Source organism: Capricornis sumatraensis, chromosome 4 (genome assembly GCF_032405125.1).
Source record: "Capricornis sumatraensis isolate serow.1 chromosome 4, serow.2, whole genome shotgun sequence".
Classification (NCBI taxonomy): domain Eukaryota; kingdom Metazoa; phylum Chordata; class Mammalia; order Artiodactyla; family Bovidae; genus Capricornis; species Capricornis sumatraensis.
The window spans coordinates 113,801,365-113,827,186 of record NC_091072.1 but is presented as its reverse complement, the minus strand read 5'-3'; the positions used below and the strand labels follow the sequence as shown (position 1 = coordinate 113,827,186).

The following is a 25,822-nucleotide window of genomic DNA, read 5'->3' as shown; positions in this document are numbered from 1 at the left end:
ACCACAGCTCAAAAGCATCAATTCTTCAACACTCAGCTTTCTTTATAGTCCAACTCTCACATCCATACATGACTACTGGAAAAATCATAGCTTTGACTATATAGACCTTTGTTGGCAAAATAATGTCTCTGATTTTAATATACTGTCTAGGTTGGTCACAGCTTTTCTTCCAAAGAGCAAGCGTCTTTTAATTTCATGGCTGCAGTCACAATCTGCAGTGATTTCAGAGCCCAAGAAAATAGTCTCTCACTGTTTCCAATGTTTTCCATCTATTTGCCATGAAGTGATGGGACTGGATACCATGATCTTCGTTTTTTGAATGTTGAGTTTTTAGCCAGCTTTTTCACTCTCCTCTATCGCTTTCATCAAGAGGCTATTTAGTTCCTCTTTGCTTTCTGCCATAAGGATGGTGTCATCTGCGTATCTGAGGTTATATAGATATTTCTCCCTGAAATCTTGATTTCAGCTTGTGCTTCATCCAGCCTGGCATTTCGCATGTTATACTCTGCATATAAGTTAAATAAGCAATGTGACAATATACAGTCTTGATGTACTCTTTTTCCCAATTTGGAACCAGTCTGTTGTTCCATGCCTGGTTCTAACTGTTCCTACTTGACTTGCTTCTTGCCTTGCATACAGATTTCTCAGGAGGCAGGTAGATAAGGTGGTCTGGTATTCCCATCTCTTGAAGAATTTTCCACAGTTTGTTGTGATCCACACAGTCAAAAGCTTTGGTGTAGTCAATAAAGCAGAAATAGATGTTTTTCTGAAATTTTCTTGATTTTTCTATGATCCAATAGATGTTGGCAATTTGATCTCTGATTCCTCTGCCTTTTCTAAACCCAACTTGAACATCTGGATGTTCTCAGTTCATGTACTGTTGAAGCCTCACTTGGAGAATTTTGAGCATTATTTTGCTACTGTGTGAGATGAGTGCAATTGTGTGGTAGTTTGAACATTTGTTGGCATTGCCTTTCTTTGGGAGGAGAATGGATATACATATCTGTATGGCTGAGTCCCTTCACTTTCACTGGAAACTATCACAACATTGTTTGTTAATTTGCTATTCCCCAATGGGGCTTCCCTGGTGGCTCAGAACACCCAGGTTCAATCCCTGGGTCAGGAAGATACCCTGGAGAAGGGAATGGCAACCCACTCCAGTATTCTTGCCTGGAGAATTCCACGGACAGAGGAGCCTGAAGGACTACAGTCCACGAGGTTGCATAGAGTCAGATACCGCTGAGTGACTAACACTGTCACTTTTCAGTACAAAATAAAAAGTTAAAAAAAAAACAAAACAGCCTGTGAAGAAGCTCTATGACATTTATGTGGCTGAGGTCACACCTTGATCAGACCTGATGGAGAGGAAAAGGCATGTATTTGGCCAGCTCCTGACTGTGATACTTTGGATACTGAAAACAAAATTGGGATCGTCTAAACTGAGTCCAGCTGGCCAAGTCTAAATACAAAAGTTTTCACTATTGAAATAAAAAAAGAAGAATGTGAACATCCAAAAGAAACAGCCTCCTTTGTCATGGACACACTGGAAGGTTAAACCTCTTTTTCAACAAAACTGCCGGGGCACATGACAGTTTGGGGACTTCTCTTTGGGCCCTGCTGCCACCAGAGCATGAGGCACACACTGTTCAATAAACTCACCAACAGAAAATATTTTTCCTTTGATGGCGAATTGAACTTTAGGAAACAATCCCAAGTCATTTGGAACCAAGTTTGAGGGCTTAAGTGACTGGAATACCATTTTCTCCCAATGATTTTTTCTAGGGGGTCAGAAATAAGGCATGATGCTAAAGCAATGAAACAAATGTCCTCAAGTGGCTTCTAACTTTCTCTGAGGGCACTTGCCAAAGAAGTGGTTCAGTGCTGTCGTAACTGAAGAGGAATGAGGACACGGCCTCCCAAGGTGCCCACTTGAAAGGGCAGTAGTCCTTTGGCTCATTGCAACATGTGGTTGAGAGAAAATCGGCTCAGTCATTTCATATTCCAAGTGCGTGGATGACGCAGACAGCCAAACAACCCAAGGGACGCTCGGAAGAGCGAAGATGCCTGTGCTGACCAACCGGTCCCAGGTCATCTCACCCACTCCTCCTTCTTCCGGGAAGGGGAACGCTGAGTAACGCCTGACAATTTTTAGAAGTGTTCCAGGAAATAGCTGATGCAATCCCTTCTAGGCAACCTAATTCCATGAGGCTGGGGTGGTGTCTGATTCACTTCTGCGTTTTTAAAGTCCAGCAGACTTCTGGGTACACAGCAGGTGCTCAGTAAATGTTTGTTGGATAGATTGTTTTAGTCATACATTCCTTCAGCAAATATTTATTGATCTCTTATCACCCACCAGGTGCTGGGGATGCCGTGGTGCACAGGATGGTCCTTGTTTGTACTTGGAGAACTGATGAATGGTGGACAGTGGATAAAGGGGCTTCTTAGATGGCACTAGTGATAAAGAACCCACCTGCCAATGTGAAGATGTAAGAGATGTGGGCTTGATCCCTGGGTTGGGAAAATTCCCTGGAGGAGGGCATGGCTAACCACTCCAGTATCCGTGCCTGGAGAATCCCCATGGACAGAGGAGCCTAGTGGGCTAGAGTCCATGGATCACCAAGAGTCAGACATGACTAAAGTGACTTAACACAGCACATAGCATAGACAGATAAAGATACAGGTCATCTTCAACTATATATCTGAGTGCCAGACAGTGTTCTAGACTTTAAGGAATCGGTGGTGAACAAAACAAAGGCCCTGTCCTGAAAGGGCTTACATTCTGTGTGTCCCCAGCATCACGAATCGGAACTCAAAGTGTGTCATCCTGTGGAAAAAATGGTTTCACTTAGAGATTAGGTTTTACTTAGAGATTAGATTAGGCTCTATCTTGAGCCTTGGGGGTGGTGTGAATGGGGATCAGCCTTTTAATGGACCCCTAAATGCCATTCACAGTATCATCTCCCTAGAAAAGTGAAGTTCAAAGGTCCAAACAACCAGCTTATGCACAAACTCGTGGGGATCATCTGAAAAATGCAGCTTTCACAAAGTGGGGTCTCACAAACATTCTTTGTTTGGCCTGAACAGTGTTGGCCCAACTTTTAAAATTCAGGACATTTCACATAAGAAGCTGGATTTCTGGCTTCTTTTGAAAAGGCTGAGATCTGGCAGCATTCGGCCCATATTCCCGCATGACAACAATTGGCCAGAGTTACATGCACCCTGGGGTTGGCCAGAATCCTCCCTCCTCACTATTTTTCTTACACTCAATCTATTTTCTGTTCCCTGTCTGCCTCCTGTAGGCTCCTGTGTTGACATAAGACACAATCTATGCCCTAGTTTACTTTGCAGTTTATTTGAGGGAGAATAACACACAGAAATAAGGATATTGAAGTACTACAAATTCCCAACCACAGGTACAGAGGAAGGTAGGAAAACAGAAATTACCGTGAAAATGGGAACAGATGATTATGGTTCCATCTTTGTAACAACAACAAAAACAGTATCATCTGTTGTGCTCTTATTAGGCGCCAGGCACTGGGTATGGATTATCTCTCAACAACCATATGATGGAAGTGCTATGCCCATATTTTAGATGAGGAAACTGAGGCTCAGAGGGTGAAATTCATTTGCGTATGGTCATGCAGCTAGTAAATGGGAGAGTTTTTCACACTCTGAGCCACTGTGGTATTCTGCCATGGTAGATGGAGGGGGTTCCAGGCAAGGAGAACAGCAAGGATAAGAGAGCAATGTGGCACAAGCTTTGGATGATGGAGACACTGGTGTGAGTGGAGAATGGGGTGTGTAAAGCAGTATCTACAAGGAGAGAACTGTGGGAGCACGGAGAATCCTTGAATGCCACATAGGAGAATATGGCTTGGCATAAGAGTTAGCAACCTCTAGAGTTGAAGAGTTTCTATGAAAATGGTGTTGCTTTGAGAGACAATCCCTCTGCCATCAGGCCCTCTGGGAGCACCGAGGACCTTGGACTTTGGGCAAGGAAGTACACCAGGGCAGATGATACCAGTAGCAGCCACATGGTGAAGTGAAAGTCGCTCAGTTGTGTCCAACTCTTTGCAACCCCATGGACTATACAGTCCATGGAATTCTCCAGGCCAGAATACTGGACTGGGTAGTCTTTCCCTTCTCCAGGGGATCTTCCCAACCCAGGAATCGAACCGGGGTTGCCTGCATTGCAGGCGGATTCTTTACCAATTGAGCTATCAGGGTGAATGGGACCAAGTGCAAGAGCGCAGCCAGCCGTGGGCAGGGTATGCCGTCAGTAAGAGGTGACCAGCTCTACTGTGGAGCTGTGCTGGTGAACCCTCAGTGGCTGCTCACAGATGCCCACAGCCAAAAGCAGAACCCGGATGCAGACCAGCCACTTTGAGGATAAAAGCCACAGGACAAAGACTGGGGTGCAAAAAGCAAGAGGAAGCCTGTATCCTTGGTGACTTGCTTAAGTACCTGCTCCAAGCATGGACCTCCAACATCTGGGCATGAAACAGAGAAAATAAAACCTCAAGGGTGAGGGCTTCCTTCATAGCCCAGTGGCTAAGAATCCACCTTGCAATGCAAAGGATACCAGTTTGATCCCAGGTCCAGGAAAATCCACTTGCCACAGGGCAAATGTGCACCACAACTAATGAGCCTATTCTCTGGAGCCCTTGAGCTGCAACTACTGAGCCCACGGGCCACCACTATTGAAGCCCACATGGCCCAGAGCCTGTGCTCTGCAACATGAGAAGCCACCGAAATGACAAGCCCTCATGCAGCAACTACAGAATATCCCTCACTTGCCACAACTAAAGAAAGCCCGGGAGTGGCAACAAAGACCCAGCACAGCCAAAAAATGAAATAAATATTTTTAAAAATAAGTTACTGTGATAGTGTTGTTTTCAGAAGGCAATGGAGTGGTACTGTAAGAACTGAAAAAAAAATATTCAGAGGCAGGAAGTCCCAGGTGTTTCTAGGATGCTGTAGGAATAATAATTATGTTATCAAATACAATGGAATACTACTCAGCTATAAAAAAGAATGACATAATGCCATTTGCAGCAACATGGATGGACCTAGAGATTATAATATTATACTAAGTAAAGTAAGTCAGAAAAAGACTAATACCATATCACTTATGTGGAATCTAAAATATGATACAAATGAACTTATTCACAAAGCAGAAACAGACTCACAGGCATGGAAAACAATTTTATGGTTACCAAGGGGAAACGAGGTGGGGGAGGGATAAATTAGGAGTTTGGGATTAGCAGATACCAACTATTATATATAAAACATATAAACAACAAGGCCTTACTGTATATTACAGGGAACTATATTCAATATCCTATAATCAACTATAATAAAAAAGAATATGAAAACAAATATATATGTTCAACTGAATTACTTTGCTGTATACCAGAAACTGACACAATATTGTAAATCAACTATACTTCAATTTAAAAGGTAATCAACAACAGTAACTACCATTAATTGAAAATTTAGTATGTTGTATTTGCCAGCAATAGATTGAGTATAAAAGAATGTTAAAAAAAATAAAGACAACAACTCAATCAGGTCTCATAATTTTCATCTGAGACTGTTGAGATTTCCACTAAGGGAGTTCCTTAGAAAACTTTACTCTAACTCTTTTGGCCACTGTGCTGTGGGACATTTTCCAGTCTAATGCACACACAAGAACAACCTGGGCAGTTGGAACCTTGCCCATAACCAGTGCATAGCCAGCTACCCAGAGCAGGGAAATACCACTTTTTGCTTATCTTTGCTAATGATTTCCTAAAATTAATTTTGGCAAGAAAAATCCATAGACACATTCAACAAACATGCGCTTTAAACCATTTGGAATTCATCTTATAAAAAGCATATGATCTTTAAAATTACAGGAAGCTTAACTTTTCAAAGCATGGGAGTGCCATGATGGAATTTATTCTCTGGAAAACTCACCTAGTACCTGCATGATGGTTGGACAAGGGGGACTAATGAAGCCTGGCACATAGTGGCTAACACTGCTAAGTCACTTCAGTCGTGTCCGACTCTGTGTGACCCCATAGATAGCAGCCCACCAGGCTCCCCCGTCCCTGGGATTCTCCAGGCAAGAACACTGGAGTGGGTTGCCATTTCCTTCTCCAATGCAGGAAAGTGAAAAGTGAACGGGAAATCATTCAGTAGTGTCCGACCCTCAGCGATCCCATGGACTGCAGCCTTCCAGGCTCCTCCGTCCATGGGACTTTCCAGGCAAGAGTACTGGAGTAGGTTGCCATTGCCTTCTCCAAGTGGCTAACACTAGTTCCTGTCAAATGAATGAATGAACAAATGAGATCAGGTTGAAGTGACTTTAATAGTTGGGGCAGGAAATGATGGCATGTGGACTGAAGGAGTGGCTGAAGGGGCAGAGATAACACATAGGGTGTGGGTCTCATGCCAGATGTGAGGAGGGTGGGAGCACCTTGGGAAGCCCTCAGGTTTAACTGGGCTGAATGGGTGGAAGGGCGCTCCATCCTCATGATTAATAAATGCCAACAAGGCAAGTTATGGGGGGGCGGGAAGGATAATGCTTCCAAATGTGGTGCTCAAGGGCATGGGCTCCCAGGTAAATTTCTGCTCCCCGACTCACTGGTTACTTTACTTAACCCCCTGCGCTAAATTGCTTCAGTCGTGTCCGACTCTGCGATCCTATGGACTATACCAGGCTTCTCCGTCTATGGGATTCTCCAGGCAAGAATACTGGAGTGGACTGCCATTCCCTTTTCCAGGGGATCTTCCCAACCCAGGGATCAAACTCTTGTTTCCTGTGTCTCCTGCATTGCAAGGGGATTCTTTACCTCTGAGCCACCCGGGAAGACCTAAGTCCCTGTCCCTCAATTTCTATTTGTTGTTTGTGTGGCTTGTTTGCTCACTAAATCTGGTCACTCATGGAATCAGGATTAAATATGAGATCAAGTTTAAAATAACATGTCATTAACTGAGACCATAGCTATGACAAGCAGTTTGAATCATATGGGTGTCAGTCATGGTTCACACAGGCTCAGCTAACGAAGCAGCCACCTGCCAAAGACCACAGCCTTCTAAAATAACCACATTCTTATCCATGTTTCATTTCTCTTACTGGAGCTTCTTCGCCTCAAGGTATCTAGGTGGCTTATGACTATGAAGCATTTTAATAAGCTCTAGGAGCGAAGAGATGTAATTGGCATTAAGGGCGACTTTGATGCTTGATGAGTTTCTACAGGAATAGCATCGTGACACTGTTCCCCAAACCTCCTCGCAAACTGCGTGTACCGAAGTTGCTAATTGGAATGCCAGCTTCCCTGCCCAAGGCATGGCATAAAGAAAGGCAGTTAATTATATCTCTTCGTATCTGATGAAATTTCCCCTTTTGCTCCTCACTTCTACAGGACATCATTAGTCTGGCATGGTGAACAATACTCCATTATACCTGGATTTTTTTTTCTTTAATGATCACAAAAACATTCTACTTCTTGCATTTTCTGATCTTCTATTTAACAACTTGATCATATTTGAATTGAGCCTATCCTATTATGGAGGGATAATGACCTCAATCCACTCGCCAACACAAGTCATTATCTGCGGTATACATTGTCAAAAGGCCTCCTCACTAGGTTTCAGCACACAGCATCTGGGGGCACGTGCTGGAAGCTTCATATTAGCACTTTACAATGAAGAGCAGATGTCTCAGCTTGTAGCATAATTTCTTCCTCTGCTCTCATTTTAAACCTATTTTTCTTGTATATGCACATGGGCATTCAGTCCAGCCTCTGCTTCTCAAGTCCTCGTAGACGTGTCTGGGACAGAAACTTTTTTCTTCTATTTTACTAAAATTAATGACAACAGGATGACAGAGGATGACATGGTTGGGTGATATCACCGACTCACTGGACATGAGTTTAAGCAAACTCTGGGAGATAGCGGAGGACAGGGAAGCCTGGTGTCCTGCAGTAGATGGGGTGACAAAGAGCTGGACACAACTTAATAACTGAACAACAAAAAGATGCCAGGATTCTTTTATTTTTAACTTGCTAAACATCATAATTTAATACTGAGGTTATCAGAGAGATCTGCAACTGTAAAATACGTGGGAAAAATAAACTAGTTAAGCACTCAGTTGGCTCCTCTCTATCTCTCATACAAGTCCAAACTCCTTGCCTTGACACCCACAGCTCCTTCTCTCTGACCCCTAACAACTTCTCCATCTCCAGCTTCTCTGGCCTCACTCCCCTACATAGACACTTCTCTCCAGACCCCTGGACTGTCTGCCACTCCTCAAACACACCTTGCCACATTCCACCCTCCTATACACGTTCCCTGGCCTTCCCACCACCGGAGGGGACTCCTTCTTTTGGGCCTCACTCTTCAATGCTCAGTTGAAATTTCTCTTCCATGAAGCCGTGTTTAATTCCCACACAGCCCCATCTGCTAAACACTAATTTCTTCCTTGACAAATTCACATATTCGTTCATTCGATAATAAGTAGAGTGCTGAGTTATGTCTGTAGAAAGCATCTTACTTGAGGAGATGCGTCCTCTGCTCCCAAAGCTCTCACTGCCTCCTAGGGATTTCCAGAGCTCTTCCCATCTTTTCATGGCTCTAACAGCTTCACTGAGAGAAAGCAGTGTTACATCAGGGATCACTGAGCTTAAATCCTCCTCCATCACTGACAAGCACTACTGTCTCAGGTATGTTACCTGAACTCTCAGACTCTCACTTCCTTCATCTGTGAAAATGAAGGGAATGGTACCCAATACTCATCTCCCAAGGCTGCTGTGAGGGTAAAACAAGAATCCATGCACAGCCCTCAGCCCTCCGGCTGGTATACGCCACTCACTCAATGGAGGCTAACTATCGGTATGGAGGGTAACTATGTTATTGTGGAATATTCAGGTAATGCTTCACATCTTAGACTGAAAGCTCTTTCAAGACTGGGACCAAAGCACATTCCTATTTAGTCAGCGAGGTTCCTAGCACTGTGCCCTGAACACGGTCAGTAACACAGCGGATGGAAGGAAGAGGAAGGGAGTGAGGATGGGGGGAAGAAAAGCAAACTTTTGCACAGATCCAAAAAACAAAAAACTTAAAAAAAAATTTTTTTTATGTGGACTATTTTTAAAGTCTTTAATGGGTTTGTTACAACATTGTTTCTGTTTTATGTCTATTTTTTGGCTCTGAGGCATGTGGGATCTTAGGTCCCGGACCAGGGATCAAACCCGCACCCCCTGCAAATGCAGGTTTGATCCCTGGTCAGAGAAGACAATGGCAACCCACTCCAGTACTCTTGCCTGGAAAATCCCATGGACGGAGGAACCTGGTAGGCTGCAGTCCATGGGGTTGCTAGGAGTCGGACACAACTGAGCGACTTCACTTTCATGCATTGGAGAAGGAAATGGCAACCCACTCCAGTGTTCTTGCCTAGAGAATCCCAGGGATGGGGGATCCTGGTGGGCTGCTGTCTCTGGGGTTGCACAGAGTCGGACACGACTGAAGCAACTTAGCAGCAATAGAAGCAGCAGGGACCTGAGATCCCACATGCCTCACAGCCAGGGAAAGTCCCTCAAAACACTTTTTACAAAAACTGCAACACCTGGGTGGTCAAAGGGAAACCTGTTTACATTAACAGATTTGATTTATATATATTTTCAAGGGCCTACTCTGTACCAGAGATGCTCATACTTGCTGTTGCCACTCCCTCAATGGGTAACATTATCCCCAGGACATAAAGGAAGAGATGGGAGGCTAAGTGACTTGCCTCATATCACAAGGCTGGGAGAAAGCCTGCCTTGGAGTATGAACTCAGGGGCGACGCTTATAAAGCTCTCACTCTGCTAGGGACTCATATCCATCTGCTCAGTGAGTCAGTGTTTACCTATTGAGCATCTGCTATGTGCCAGGCACTGGAGAATACAGCAGTAAACAAGGAGACACAAATCCAGTCTCTGCTTTTAGGAAGCTGACAGTTTCTCAGAAGGCAGGTGGGAACCCAGGAAGGACGATCAGTTCAGTTCAGTTCAGTTGCTCACTAGTGTCCGACTCTTTGCGACCCCATTGAACCTCAGCACGTTAGGGCTTCCTGTCTATCACCAACTCCTGGAGTTTACCCAAACTCATGTCCATTCAGTCGGTGATGTCATACAACCATCTCATCCTCTGTCATCTCCTTCTCTTCATGCCCTCAATCTTTCCCAGCATCAGGGTCTTTTAGTCAGCTCTTCGCATGAGGTGGCCAAAGTATTGGAGTTTCAGCTTCAACATCAATCCTTCCAATGAACACCTAGGACTGATCTCCTTTAGGATGGACTGGTTGGATCTCCTTGCAGTCCAAGGGACTCTCAAGAGTCTTCTCCAACACCACAGTTCAAAAGCATCAATTCTTCGGCGCTCAGCTTTCTTTATAGCCTGACTCTCACATCCATACATGACTCCTGGAAAAACCATAGCCTTGACGAGACAGACCTTTGTTGACAAAGTAATGTCTCTATTTTTTAATCTGCTGTCTAGGTTGGTCATAACTTTCCTTCCAAGGAGCAAGCATCTTTTAATTTCATGGCTGCAATCAGCATCTGTGATGATTTTGGAGCCTCCCAAAATAGTCAGTCACTGTTTCCACTGTTTCCCCATCTATTTCCCATGAAGTGATGGGACTGGATGCCATGAATTTCGTTTTCTGAATGTTGAGCTTTAAGCCAACTTTTTCACTCTCCTCTTTCACTTTCATCAAGAGGCTCTTTAGTTCTTCTTCACTTTCTGCCATAAGGGTGGTGTCATCTGCATATCTGAGGTTATTGATATTTCTCCCGGCAATCTTGATTCCAGCTTGTGCTTCTTCCAGCCCAGCATTTCATATGATGTACTCTGCATATAAGTTAAATAAGCAGGGTGACAATATACAGCCTTGATGTACTCCTTTTCCCTATTTGGAATCAGTCTGTTGTTCCATGTCCAGTTCTAACTGTTGCTTCCTGACCTGCATATAGGTTTCTCAAGAGGCAGGTCAGGTGGTCTGGTATTCCTATCTCTTTCAGAATTTTCCACAGTTTATTGTGATCCACACAGTCAAAGGCTTTGGCATAGTCAATAAAGCAGAAATAGATGTTTTTCTGGAACTCTCTTCCTTTTTCGATGATCCAGCAGATGTTGGAAATTTGATCTCTGGTTCCTCTGCCTTTTCTAAAACCAGCTTGAATATCTGGGAGTTCACAGTTCACGTATTGTTGAAGCCTGGCTTGGAGAATTTTGAGCATTACTTTACTAACGTGTGAGATGAGTGCAATTGTGCGGTAGTTTGAGCATTCTTTGGCATTGCCTTCCTTTGGGATTAGAATGAAAACTGACCTTTTCCAGTCCTGTGGCCACTGCTGAGTTTTCCAAATTTGCTGACATATTGAGTGCAGCGTTTTCACAGCATCATCTTTTAGGATTTGAAATAGCTCAACTGGAATTCCATCATCTCCACTATCATCGTTTGTAGTGATGATTCCTAAGGCCCACTTGACTTCACATTCCAGGATGTCTGGCTCTAGGTGAGTGATCACACCATCATGATTATCTTGGTCATGAAGATCTTTTTTGTACAGTTCTTCTGTGTATTCTTGCCACCTCTTCTTAATATCTTCTGCTTCTGTTAGGTCCATACAATTTCTGTCCTTTATTGTGCCCATCTTTTCATGAAATATCCCCTTGATATCTCTAATTTTCTTGATGAGATCTCTAGTCTTTCCCGTTCTATTGTTTTCCTCTATTTCTTTGCATTGATCACCGAGGAAGGAGCTTTCTTGTGGCTCAGCTGGTAAAGAATCTGCCTGCAATGCTAGAGACCTGGGCTTAATACCTGGGTTTGGAAGATCCTCTGGAGAAGGGAAAGGCTACCCACTCCAGTACTCTGGTCTGGAGAATTCCATGGACTATGTTGCATGGGGTCACAAAGAGTTGGAAGGACGATCACCAGATGATAAATAAGCACAAAATGGTGGCTCACGTGGGCTCTGAGTAGGCTTGAGTCAGATTCCCCAAAAGGCCAAAACAAACCAAAAAACCCACCAAATCTATTTTATTAAACAAACAATTAAATCCAAGATTTGCTGTTGGGTAGACAAACGGCCTTCCCTGGTGCCTCAGATGGTAAAGAATTCACCTGCAATGCAGGAAACCTGAGTTTGATCCCTGGGTTGGGAAGATCCCCTGGAGAAGGAAAAGGCAACCCATTCCAGCATTCTTGCCTAGAAAAATCCCATGAACAGAAGAACCTGGTGGGCTCCACTCCATGGGGTTGCAAAGAGTCAGACATGACTGAATGACTAACATTTAAACTGTCTTCAGACAAATATGAGTTCAGGTGGGCCCCTGGTATTTCTCCCGGGACCTCGACTGGCCCCGCCTCCCCTTGGTTGAGGGTCTTCTTAGGAGTTAGGCATTTCCCCGACTTGGGTAGAGTGAGACTGGGAACCTCTGCCTTGTTTTCCTCCTCTTCAAAGAGGGGTAACAGTCCGGCCTTCTCTACAAGTATTCATGGGATCCAAGGAGCTCAGTTGGTGACATCAGCTGGGGCAAGCCTGGCACATCACGGGTGTTGGCTCAACCTGTTTAGTTTGGTCAGTGCTCAGCCATGGATTGAATCAGGGATTTATTTCTGCCATTGTAATGACTCAAGTGGACCGGAATCTGGAGTAATCTAATCCAAATCTTGTTTCTCTCCTACAAGCTACCAAACTGGTATTCCAGAAAGGCCTGGCATTAGCCATGGTTTGGCATCAAAATTGCTCTGTTCCTTTTTTGATTAATCAAGTCTTTTTTTTTTTTTTACAGAAACTAGGCAGTGTAATAGAGTGTCGCATGTTCGGTGTTGTTGCTAACCCATCTGTTGGGGCCTAGGCTAGGGTTTGGCAGTCAGAGTGCTAGTGGCCCCGACTGGCAGCAGATAAGATTTTGGCACCATCCTCTACCATAAACCACCCTTGTCAATCTTCCCTTTCCATCTAGTCCCTGTCTACTCAACTCCACCTCACATTACAAATAGGACTGCAGAGAACATCATATGTGCTCCCTTGCACACCTGGGGAAGTGTCTCTCCATGTCAGTATCCAGGTGTGGACGCATATATCAACATGTTTTTAATTTGCGGGATTGCAAAATTGCCCACTCAAAAGGCTTTACCATTTTATACCTTTACCCACAGCATAAAATATTTTCTAAAAGTAAGAACCCAACTCTACAATGTAGCATCTCATTCTCTGAGATGTTTATACCCTTCATGTTGTTCTGTTTATCTTTCTCCATCTCTAGGTGAAGGTTTCTAGCAGGACTAAGTCACATGGGCTAGATGCTGCCATTATCTATCACTTCTGGTTACATTCACAACTAAGAATGTTTAGCCTCTCTTTCGGGAAAGAGGTGGTCTAACTTATATTATGGAAGCAAATAAGGTTATGCTTCGTTGTTGTTCAGTTGCTTAGTTGTGTTCGACTCTTTGTGACCCCATGGACTGCTGCACACCAGGTTTCACTAACCTTCACCATCTCCCAGAGCTTGCTCAAACTCATGTCCATTGAGTCAGTGATGCCATCCAACCATCTCATCCTCTGACGTCCCCTTCTCCTCCTTCCCTCAATCTTTCCCAGCATCAGGGTCTTTTTCAATGAGTCAGCTCTTTGCATCAGGTGGCCAAAGTATTGGAATAGTATCCAGTCTGATTTTCTATCTCTGGCCTCTGAAGACATTTTAAAGAGAAACACCAAATTTATCTTGTTTCATATTGATTTGAGATATTGAAAGCCTAGCAATCATTCAAGCCTAATTATTATTTTTCAAAAGAAAGGAAAATGTCTCCCATGCAAGTGACAGCGTGGTCTTCCATTCCCCTCCTTGGGGAAGGGCCTTCCTTTCCCCGGAAGCTGCAGATGAGAAAGTGTCTCCATTCTGACAGCACAGAGAAGCTCCAAGTGACACCGGCCACAGGGGAGGTGTGTGAGAGGGAGGAGGACATGTACTGGCCGCAAGCCGGCCGGGACAGTGGAACGGGCTGCTTCCCCGGCCGAAATCCTCCTTGTGAATAGAGGTTATTGTGTGGCCAGGATTCCAGCAGGGCTCACCATCCCCAGTGGGTTGGGCTTGACTAACCTCATGACCGAGGATGCTGGAAAGTGTTTGGCGGAAGGCATTTGACAATATTTGCCTGTTTTCTGCTGGGGGCTGCCTCCAGATCATGTGACTCTGCTTATTTTCAGCAGCTTGGCTGCTGTGTTATTTGTTCTTAGAGCGGGGATGGTATCTGGGGACATGGGGAGGGGGCTGGCGACGAGGCTGGGGAAGGCAAGAGAAGCAGATGGCTCCTAACCCAATCCCAGAAACAAGCCAAGCATCCCGGCAGAGCTGGGCACTGTCAGGCCAGCAGCTACCACCTGGGTGGTGAGGCCAGGGTCCCTTCCTGAGCCTGCCCAATACCCCTAGAGAAAGGGGACAACGTGAAGGATGTAGATACCCCAAAGGATGAGATGTCCTGTCATGGAGCAATGTTCTTTTTTTAAAAAAAGCATTTTGCACTGAGGCTGTATATAAAATGGTAAGACTGTTACAGTGGGCAATTTTGCAATCCTGTTAACATTTTCTGTGCTTCCAGCACTTCCACTGCCTGATACCCAGGCAGAAGAAACACTTCTGTTAGGTGTGTAAGGGGATGTAAGAAGATGTTCTTTGGGGCTCTGCATGTAATGGCAAAAATGAGATCTGGGCACAGCTAAATGGATGTCAAGAGGGAAATGTCAGGACTTCCCTGGTGGTCCAGTGGTTAAGACTGCCTTTCAGTGCAGTGGGTGTCTGTTTGACCCCTGGTCAGGGAACTAAGATCCCACATGCCCCAGGGCAACTAAGCCCGAGCTGCAACAGAAGAATCTTCGGGAAGAAACTGCCTGCCTCAACTAAGACCCCATGCAGCCAAATAAATACTTTTCTTAAAAAAGAGGGAAACGGTGAAAGGAATTCTGCCTTGGTCTTACATGAAATACTGCTTAGTGATTAAAATGAGGTTGTTCTTTGTGGACTAATCTGGCTATAGCTTGAGGATATGCAGAAGAAAAGCAAGCTGAGGAAGAAAGCAAGCTATGCATCAAGACAGTGTGACAGGTTGTGGAACTAACTATAATTTTGGTGTTATATATCTGCATTCTTTTATAAAGGAGAAAATACTAAATAAAAAACACAGTTCAGAAACTTCTATCAGTACATGTGTGTTAGTTGCTCAGTCATGTCAGACTCTTTGTGACTGCATGGACTGTAGCCCACCAGGCTCCTCTGTCCATGGGATTTCCCAGGCAAGAATACTGGAGTGGGTTGCCATACTCTCCTCCAGGGGATCTTCCTGATCCCGGGGATTGAACCTGGATCTCCTGCATGGAAGCAGATTCTTTACCATCTGAACCGCCAGGAAAGTCCGTCCTATCAGTACATATGCATGTAAATGCATAGGTAAGGGACAGTAAACACACACACACACACATATACACACACGTGTATGCATGTATGCACACACACACACACACACACACACATATTTCTCACTGGTAACAGCGTTGCTTTGGAGGACAAGGGAAGGAACTACATGAAGAAAGGACTTTAACCTTATCTGTGATGTTTTTGTTTTTCAATAAGGAAATACATTTTGTGTAAAGAATTTAAAATTCAAATGTAAATGAGTATTTGTTGAATTTATTTGCATCCTGCCCTCTTCTAAAAGCCTAACAAAATAAGAAAAAGGAGAAGAAAATTAGACAAAGGAAAGAGGTTGAAAAGTATAGATACACCAGATTTAGCTCTGGACTTCTTGGCAGCCAGAGCAGAAAGGGGACCTAGTATAAATTATGCCATATTCCCTTGTAAAATGGAAGGTGTCTTCAGTTCCTTCCGAGAGACAGTTTTATGCTGAAACTCTAGTCTAAAACAATGTGCTCATGTGGAACTCGATGTAAGAGGTCACATATCCTCCACCACGGTTTTGAGCGTGACTGTCCCATCACTTCGTGGCAAATAGGTGGGGAAACAATGCAAACAGTGACAGACTTTACTTTCTTGGGTTCCAAAATCACTGTGGACGGTGACTGTAGCCATGAAATGAAAAAACACTTGCTCCTTGGAAGAAAAGCTACGACCAACCTAGACAGCATATTAAAAAGCAGAGACATCACTTTGCTGACAAATGTCCAAATAGTCAAAGCTATTGTTTTTCCAGTAGTCATGTACGGATGTGAGAGCTGGACCATAAAGAAGGCTGAGTGCTGAAGAATTGATGCTTTTGAACTGTGTGTTATTGGAGAAGACTCTTGAGAGTCCCTTGAATAGCAAGGAGATCAAAGCAGTCAATCCTAAAGGAATCAATCCTGAATATTCACTGGCATGACTGATGCTGAAGCTGAAACTCCAGTAGTTTGGCCACCTGATGTGAACAACCAACTCACTGGAAAAGACCCTGATCCTGGGAAAGATTGAAGGCAGGAGGAGAAGGGAATGACAGAGGATAAGATGGTTGGATGGCATCACCGACTCTATGGACAAGAGTTTGAGCAAGCTCTGGGAGGTGATGAAGGACAGGGAAGCCTGGTGCACTGCAGTCCATGGGATCGCAAAGAGTTGGACACAACTTAGAGACTGAACAACTGCTGTCCCTAAGTTTAGAGAAATGCCCTTGCTTCTCCCCTGCTGTTACAGTCTCCCTGCCTCCTAATCCCATCTCATCAGTGTTACTGTCTGCCTTACTGGCTAAGCTCCCATCACACAGACCACCTTCTGCAGTGCTCTGAGGAAGCTCCCACCCTGGAGAGAGTGAACAAGCTGTGGTGCATTGGTGCATGCCTGGGTTACCTTTCAGGACTGAGATGTCCTTCCCCACTGCTGAGAGATTGACTGCTGAGGCTGAAGCTTTCCTGGGGAGTCATCCTCAGCAGGACTGGAAGGGAACTGTCTCACCCAAATTTAGCCCTGTTCCTGGGGACTGCCTACCTGCTGTGATGAGTGAGGTGCAAGAATAAAGGCCCAGATCCATCGCCTAAGTTAGTCTCTGAAGGGCTTATCTCTGACGGGTCACCCCAGCTCAGAACTCCCTGTGGGATCACCAAAGCCACTGCCGTAGCCCCCTTGCAGGCCAATAACCCTTCTTACACCCTTGTGGTACCACCCACCTAATAAACTACCTGCACACGTTTCTGCTCAGGGTCTGCCTCTGGGAGAGCCTGACCCACACTGTCCCCTCTACTGAGAACGTTTCCCTGATTTTAACACTATCATGGTGTCGTGAGGACTTCTTGTCACATAAATGTCCACATAGATGTCACTGCTTCAAGGAAGCTTTCCCTCACTATTCAACCTAAAATAGCCTGTGAGATATTATTATCTCAGCCAATTCTAATTCTTCACTCTGTGCTTATCTCTATGTAACATATTCCTTGTTTATTTATTTATTATTAATAATTTTTTAAATTGTTATCCAAATTTTTCTTTCATCAGCCCCTATTCTTGGTCTGTCTTATCTACCACTGCATTCTCAGAGCCTAGAATAGGGGCCAGCAAACAGTAGGTGCTAATATTTCTTAATTTAGTGAATGACTAAAATTCTATCTTAAAAATATAAAGGGGATTGGAGGAAAATTTGAGGTTTGAACAACCTGATGCCTCTTGATAATAATAAGACTAAATTTTACAAATTTTCAAACCTGATTTGGCTCTGAAAACAGATTTTTTTTTTCATAAAAACAAATCCACTGCCTGGCTTTGTGAACTTAAAGATGAAATTTCTTCTGGAATGACATATGGGACCTTTTATTTAGAAAAATAAATATTTTGTATAGACTTAGGTGCAGCGGGAGAACTGACTGTGAGTATATCAGGAAGGAGAGAAGCCCTATTCCAGGACTCAGAAGGAAGATGTCTGCTGAGTGATCCACAGCTGCTAAGGTTTATCCAGCACCCACTCTTCCCCAGACACTGTTCAAGCCCTCTGTACATACTCTTTGTGATTACATTATGAGGAAAATACTACTGCCATCCCCATTTTACAGGTGAGTAGACTGAGGCACAGAAAGGTGAAGGAACTTGCTCAAGGTCACACGGAAAAGCACAGCTGGGAGTTAATTCCTGGCAGTCTTCCCAAGTGGTGCTAGTGGTAAAGAACCCCCTGCTAATGAAGGATATGTAAAAGATGAGGGTTTGATCCCTGGATTAGGAAGATCCCTCAGAGAAGGGCATGGCAACCCACTACAGTATTCATGCCTGGAGAATCCCACGGACGGAGGAGCCTGGCGGGCTGCAGTCCATGGAGCTGCAAAGAGTTGGACACGACTGAAGCAGCTCAACACACACGCATGCAGTCTGACGTAAGAGATGACACTATCGACAGCCTCTGTTGCCAGGCAAATGTCAGAAGATCACAGGAAAACAGATGTGAACAAGGTGATTTTCTTCTAGTCCCCTTCAAATTTTTCACTCTGAAATGTACAATGTGTTCAGATGATTAAACCAAGAGTATCTGCTGATTTCTAGCATTTCTAAAAACTCTCACTCCCAAAGTCTTTTATGTTGATCCTTCACTCAATGTGCTGGCATTGTGGGAATCTGTGTGGCCATAATTTGGGCAGAAGGGTATAGGGAGAGATTTGAAGAGGGAAGTAGAGTTTTAAATAAAGTAAAAAAGCAGCAAATGCAGTGAGAAAAGGAATGTAGGGACAAATGGAAGGAAACAAGCCAAAAGACTGAAAATGGAGCTCTTGAAAACCTTTGCTATCCTTGAAGCAAAACAAGCTGACTATCGAGACTCTTCTTGGAGAAGATTGAGTTGCATTCCTGAATGCTTTCTCCCAACGTTGTTTTCCTCTCACCTGTGGGTGGATAAGCCAAAAGAATCTAATATGATTTGCTCCTTAAAGCCCATCTGCTTCCTTTTCTGATCTGGTCTCTCCATCTTTCCTGATTTTTCTCTTCCTTTTTTCTGAAGCAAAGGCTTTGGAGTTAAAGTGATCCAGCCAGGTTCCTGCCTCTGCCACTTCATGGCTGTGTGTATTTTTGGATAAATGATTTAACTGCCTAAGCTTTCTTTTCCTCATCTGTAAAATGGGCATAACAACACTAACTTGACAGAATTGTAAGAATGAAATGAGACACTTGTACAAAGTGCCTAACATGTAGCCTGGCACACCGTAGATTCATCCCTTTCTCTCTCCTTCCCCTTAATTCCTCACTTCCTTCACCTTTGTGGGCTGCACTGCTAGAAGCAGTAATAGCCCATAACTGACAAAATCCTCTGAGGGGTGAGTGTCAGGTGTTCCTGTAGCCTTGGTGTTCAAAGCTACAGCATAATTTGTAAGTCAAGCTCTTAGAGGGGAGTTTACCTGTACATATGAAACATGACTGCAAACACTTAACCCACATCAGTAACTGTTACATCAAGTCCAGGAATTCCAAATAGTAAGGGGAGAGCCACTTGAGTAGATAATTTGTATTCATGTTACTAATGTCAAAAAATAATTAGAGTATGAAGTGTTAGGCGCTCAGTCATGTCCAGCTCTTTCATGACCCTAGGGACTGTAGCCCACCAAGTTCCTCTGTCCATGGGACTTCCCAGGCAAGACTACCGGAGTGGGTTTCCCTTTCCTTCTCCAGGGGATCTTCCCAACCCAGGGATTAAACCTGCTTCTCCTGCATTGCAGGCAGATTCTTTACTCTCTGAGTCCCCAGGGAAGCCCCAATTGTAGAATAGTTGCAATTAATTATTAACTTATTGAAGGGTCATTGGTAAGGGAGAACAGACCTATACCTCTATAATCGGCTGCAACATTATTTATTAAAATAATAGATTCTATTCAAGTCAATAACATCCATGTGGAATCCAGTCCTTGTCAGTGTTTCGATGTGGGGAAAATAAGTCTACTCCCAAATAAAATAAATATAAAAATGTATATCTCCAGGCTATATCTAAGGTGAGTATTTTTTTACACACCTGCAAATTAAATTGATTGCATATGGGCTATTGGGTGTCAAGTTACTATGACATTCCAACTAATATGCTGTGCTGTTGGCAAGAAGACCAGTTATATGAGCTTTGCATCAAGGAAAGCTTGTTCAGAAGGGAACTCACCATTGCAGAGTAGCAGGAGTGGAGTGGGGCTTGGATGCTCTGTTATTTTCTTTTTCCTCATCTGTTAAAAGAAGAAGGAGCGAACTTCAGTAGGAAACCACCCGGGCGTTTCAGCTCTCTCAAGTTTCAGAAGACTACATTGTCCTCAAATGTTGATGCTTTGAGAGCAACGGCATTTTGGCTTTTTCAACATAAGAGATTTATCACACTTTAACATGAAAAAAAGGAGAAACTGACTTTTACAGAAAAATCTTACATCAATTTGTATTTTTATTTGACATAATACATTATAGTTTGAAGAGCCATCCCCATCACTGAATAGTATGACTGCACTCCTCCAAATCCTAGAGACATGAATGTTGGTTAACTTAAATCTATCATGGTAATTTTTTATCCCCTAACCCCCTGATGGATTAGGTGGGGCATGTGACATGGTGATCTGGACTGTCAGATTAAGAAGAAGCCCTGTGGTGCTTTTGGGAAAGTTATTTTTTTCCTAACAAAAAGGAAAAAGGGCCTTGATTTCAAATTTCTGGTCTCCAAAACTGGGGTGGGGTGGGTTGGGGGGAGTCTGCTCTTGAAAGAAGGAGGGAGAGAGAGAGAGAGAGAGGGAGAAAGAAAGGGAGGAATGGAGGAAGGACAAAAGGAAAGAAAAGAAATGAAAGGAGAAAAGAGGGAGAACGGGGAGGGGGAAGGGAAAGAAACAGAAGAGATACCCTGCTCTGACCTACGTTTGAACATGGCTGTGAGTGGACATGATAACTGGAGTGACGTAGCAAACTTTCAACTGGGAAAAGAGCAGTCAGAGGACAAATTCAGTGCCAAGGAAGTCAGAGAGGAAAAGGGGGAAAACCTGGGGATTCTGAATATCATGCTGTGCCTCTCATTAACCAACCCTAAAAATCCCTGCATCTTTGTTTGGTGAGATAATACAATTTTCTAGTTAATAAAACCTCTTTTCATTGGTTATTCACTTCCCTGCCTCTAAAACCATCCAAACTGTACAACACTATTTTTCTACACATATCCACATTCATCTCTCTGACTTGAGTATCTTGCTTAAGAAGATCCCACTTAAGAAGGCAAGGATGCCTGATTTCAAACTAAATTACAAAGATATAGTGATCAAAACAGTAGAACACCGGCATAAAAAGACACAGAGAAATGGAACAGAACAGAGGGCCCAGAAATGAACTCACATGCACAAATAAATAATTTGTGACAAAGGAGCCAAGAATACACAATGGCAAAAGGACAATCTCTCCAATAAATGGTACTGGGAAAACTGGATAGCAATATGCAAAAGAACTGGACCACTATCTTATACCATATAAAAAATTAACTCAAAATCAACGACAGACTTGAATGTAAAAACTAAAACTATAAATGTCCTAGAAGAAAACATAGGCAATAAGCACCTTGACATAGGACTTGGCAATGGTTTTTTTGGACTTGATACCAAAGGAAAGGCAACAAAAGCAAAAACAGACAAGTGAGAATACATCAAACTAAAAATCTTCTGCACAGCAAAGAGAAACAGCCACAACAAAAAAGGCAGCCTACTGAATGCGAGAAAATATCTGCAAATCATATGTCTGACAAGGAGCTAATGTTCAGAATATACAAAGAACTCAATAACCCCTAAACAATCTGATTCAAAAATGGGCAGAAGATCTGAATAGACGTTTTTTCCAAGAGATATATACATGGTCAATAGGTACTTGAAAAAGATGCTCAACGTCATTAATCATCAGGGAAATGAAAATTAAAACCACAGTGAGTGATCACCTCACATTTTTTAGGATGACTGTTACCAAAAAGACAAGAAATAACAAGTGCTGGTGAGGATGTGGGGAAAAGAGAATCCTCATGCACTGTTGGTAGGACTGTAAATTGGTGCAGCCACTATCGAAAATGGTATGCAGGTTCATCACAAAATTCAAAATATAACTACCACATGATCTAGCAACTATGGGTATTTATTTGAAGAAAATGAAAACACTAGTAAGAAGAGATATCTGCATCCCACGTCTACTGCAGTACTATTTACAATAGCCAAGATATGGAAACAACCAAAGCGTCCACTCACAGATGAATGGCTAAAGAAAATAGTTTACACATAGATATACACATGAATATTATTCAGCCATAAAAAGAATGAAATCTTGCAATTTGCAACAATAATGATGGACCTTGAGGGCATTACACTAAGTGAAATAACTCAGAGAAAGACAAATATCATATGATTTCACTTATATGTGGAACAACAAAAAACTTATAAATAAAGAGAACAGATATAGACCGGTGGTTGCCATGGGTTGTGGTAGGGGATGGGTGAAATCGGTGAAAGGAGTCAAGAGGTATGTACTTTCAGTTATAAAATAAATGAGTTATGGGCATGTCATGTACAGCATGGTGACTATAATTAACAGTACTCTCTGAACATTGCTAAGAGAGTAAATCCTAAAGTTCTCATCACAAGAAAAATAAATTCTGCAACTATGTATGATGATGGATGTTAACTAGATTACTGGGGTCATCATTTTGTAATATATACAAGTATTGAATTATTATATTATACACCTGGAACTTTATATAGTGTTTTATATGTCAATCACATCTCAATTTAAAAAAGAAGAAAGCAGGATGGTAGTATCTTAGTCATCTTTGTGTTCCCTCCAGTCAGTGCCTCCCATTGGCACTTAACTAAATAGTTGGGTCTGCCTTCCACAAATGTCTTCAACAATCTTAAAAAAATAACACAAAAAGGAACATGAACATATAAGCCTCATAAGAACGTAGGTAAATAGACGTAAAGAACAATACTCAACCTCAACTGTTCACAAAGAAATAAAAAGAAAATAATGAGGCACAACTTTATATCTCTGAGAGCAACAAAAATTTTAAAAATAACAATCTCCAATGCTAAGGTGCAAACGGTCAAATTGACAGTGTCACATTTCTCTGAAGGTAGTGGTAACTGGTACAATAGTTTTGTGAGTAATTTTGCACTGATATTGACAGCTATCTAAAATATTCAGTCACTTGGCCCCACAACTCAACTCCTAAGAATTACACTAAGTAAATAATTGAAAGGAAGCCTATGTTAAAAAAAAACCAGCAACTGCATTTTTTAAATAAGGAAAAATATATAAACATCCTATATATCTCTTTCCAGCTTGTGCTGGCTCATGATTTACATTTTTGTTTCCCCTAGGATTGGCAGGATTTTTTTTCTCTGAAAGTGAAAGTTACTCAGTTGTGTCTGACTCCCTGCGACTCCATGGACTATATAGTCCATTGGATTCTCCAGGCCAGAATACTGGAGTGGGTAGCCTTTCCCTTCTCAAGGGGATCTTCCCAACCCAGGAACTGAACCCAGGTCTCCTACATTGCAGGCAGATTCTTTAGCATCTGAGCCACCACGGAAGCCCAAGAACACTGGAGTGGGTGGCTTTTTTTCTCTGCTTTTTAAAATTTCAGCACATCAGTCAATGTGGATCACAAAAGATCTATATTCTAAAATCAATTCAAAACCTTACTGGCCATGATTGAGAAAACCCCTCAACCTCTGGGCTTTATTTTTTCTTCACTTGTAAACCTTGTCATTTTAAAGGGCTATTGAAGGGATCCTATTAATTAATTCAACAAAAATTCATTATATATCTAATGTATGCCAACTAGACACTGAGGATAAAGAAATTAAGCTCTTGTCCTAGAGTCTGGTTGGGGAAAGAGACAAACAAACAGCAGCGAGAGAAATCAGGTTCAATAAGAAATGATAAATAATGCGATATGGGTAGACAGAGAGGATACTGCCAACCCAGATGGCATGAAAAAGCAGGGCCAATCAACAGAGATTTCCTAGGAGAAACCACAAGTAAGCTGAACCCTGAACTGGGCCAGAGATGGGAACCAGATGTCAAGGAAGGTGACATAAAGTCAAGGGTAGGGTGGTGAAGGTAAGGGGATAAAACTACGGGGACTTGAAAAATCAGGCCACCTTCTGAGAAGCAAGGTGGCTGAAGGTCCTGGTCAAGAGGTGAAGGGGTGCAAGGGTGCTGGACAAGTGCTATGACATCTGGTAATCCCCTTCAAACTTTAAGACAATCTCTGGTCTCTAAACTGACGATAACAATAATAATGCCTATCCTGAAAGGTATCGGGGAAGATTGAGTGAAAGGAACTCAGGGACTTCCCTGGTGGTCCAGTGGTTAAGAATCGACTCGCAATGAGGGGGACGCTGGTTCGATCTGTGGTCTGGGAACTGAGATCCCATGTGCCTTGGGACAACTGAGCCCACGCACCACAGCTGCTGAGTCCACGAGCCCACGTCCTGCCATAAAAGAAGCCGCCAAAGTGAGAGCCACAGCCAGAGAGTAGAGCTTGGAGCTGAGAGCTGGGAAACGCCAGTGCAGGAGCTGCGTGGAAGGCTGCCCTGGACTGCTCTGGCTCCGAGGCCTTGGAGCATCTCTGCTAAGTCGCTTCAGTCGTGTCCGACTCTGTGCGACCCCATAGATGGCAGCCCACTAGGCTCCCCGTCCCTGGGATTCTCCAGGCAAGAACACTGGAGTGGGTTGCCATTTCCTTCTCCAATGCATGAAAGTGAAAAGTGAAAGTGAAGTCGCTCAGTCGTGTCCGACTCTTGGCGACCCCATGGGCTGCAGCCCACCAGGCTCCTCCATCCATGGGATTCTCCAGGCAAGAGTACTGGAGTGGGGCACCATTGCCTTCTCCTGTTCAGCTGAAATCTACTGCAAGAAGCAGGCAAGGGAGGCTGCCTCTCTGCTTGGGAAAATTTATGGGGGGCAAACACAACCGCACTAATAGGGACCCTGCACAGCAAGTGCACAGCAGGGGATAGCACAGCTCCAAAGAGGAAGTGGCATTTGAGCTGACCTTGAAGAGATGATCAGAATTTAAAACACAGCTTTGTTTACTGTTTGCAAAAATAATACGTTTATTTTTTTTAATTTGGAAAATACATGGAAAACGGAAATCTCTGGAAACCTAAGTGCCTCTCAATAGGACAAACTATTGTCAACTCTTCATCCTATATACTGCCAGTCTGTTTTTGGTGTTCTCTTTCACACCCAAGTGCACACACACACAACACGCCTAACTTGAGGTAAGTGAGGGCCACATAGCACATCCTGGCTTGTACACTGTCTCTCTCAGTCACCCTTACAGGGACAGGTCAGATTTTGAGAGGAGGATGCTGAGCGAGGGGGTGCTCTGGGTGGGGGGAGGGCAAGCAGAATGCAGAAAGGCATGGGGGAGGGGAAAGGCAAGTGGCCCATTGTCTGGAGCCAGAAAATTTCCCCATACCAAGATTATACCTAGTGCTTCCCGTTCAGGGGATGCATGTATGCTCAGTTGCGCAGTCCTCTCTGACTCTTTGCAACCCCATGGATTGTAGCCCACCAGGATTCTCTGTCCATGGAATTTTTCAGGCAAGAATCCTGGAGTGGGTTGCCATTTCCTATTCCAGAGGATCTTCCTGAAATATGGGTCAAACCCTCATCTCCTGTGTCTCGTGCTGTAGCAGGTGGATTCTTTACCACTGAGCCACCTGGGAAGCCCATTCAGGAGTTATCTATCTCTATTGTATCAGGTTTTTGACCCAACTAAACTTTGTTAAGGCCCCATTTCCAATACCAACCACTGGTAAGAGAATTGGCTTTG

General features: G+C 43.5%; 1 protein-coding gene across 1 annotated transcript in view; it reads right to left on the bottom strand.

Annotated features, from left to right (window-relative positions):
• Window positions 1–25,822, bottom strand: part of RFX4 (regulatory factor X4) — a 152,271-nt gene that overhangs the window by 105,113 nt on the left and 21,336 nt on the right. The window contains exon 3 of the mRNA XM_068970858.1: window positions 20,138–20,198. Coding sequence (XP_068826959.1) covers window positions 20,138–20,198 — 61 coding nt within the window. The remainder of the gene's footprint in view (window positions 1–20,137; window positions 20,199–25,822) is intronic.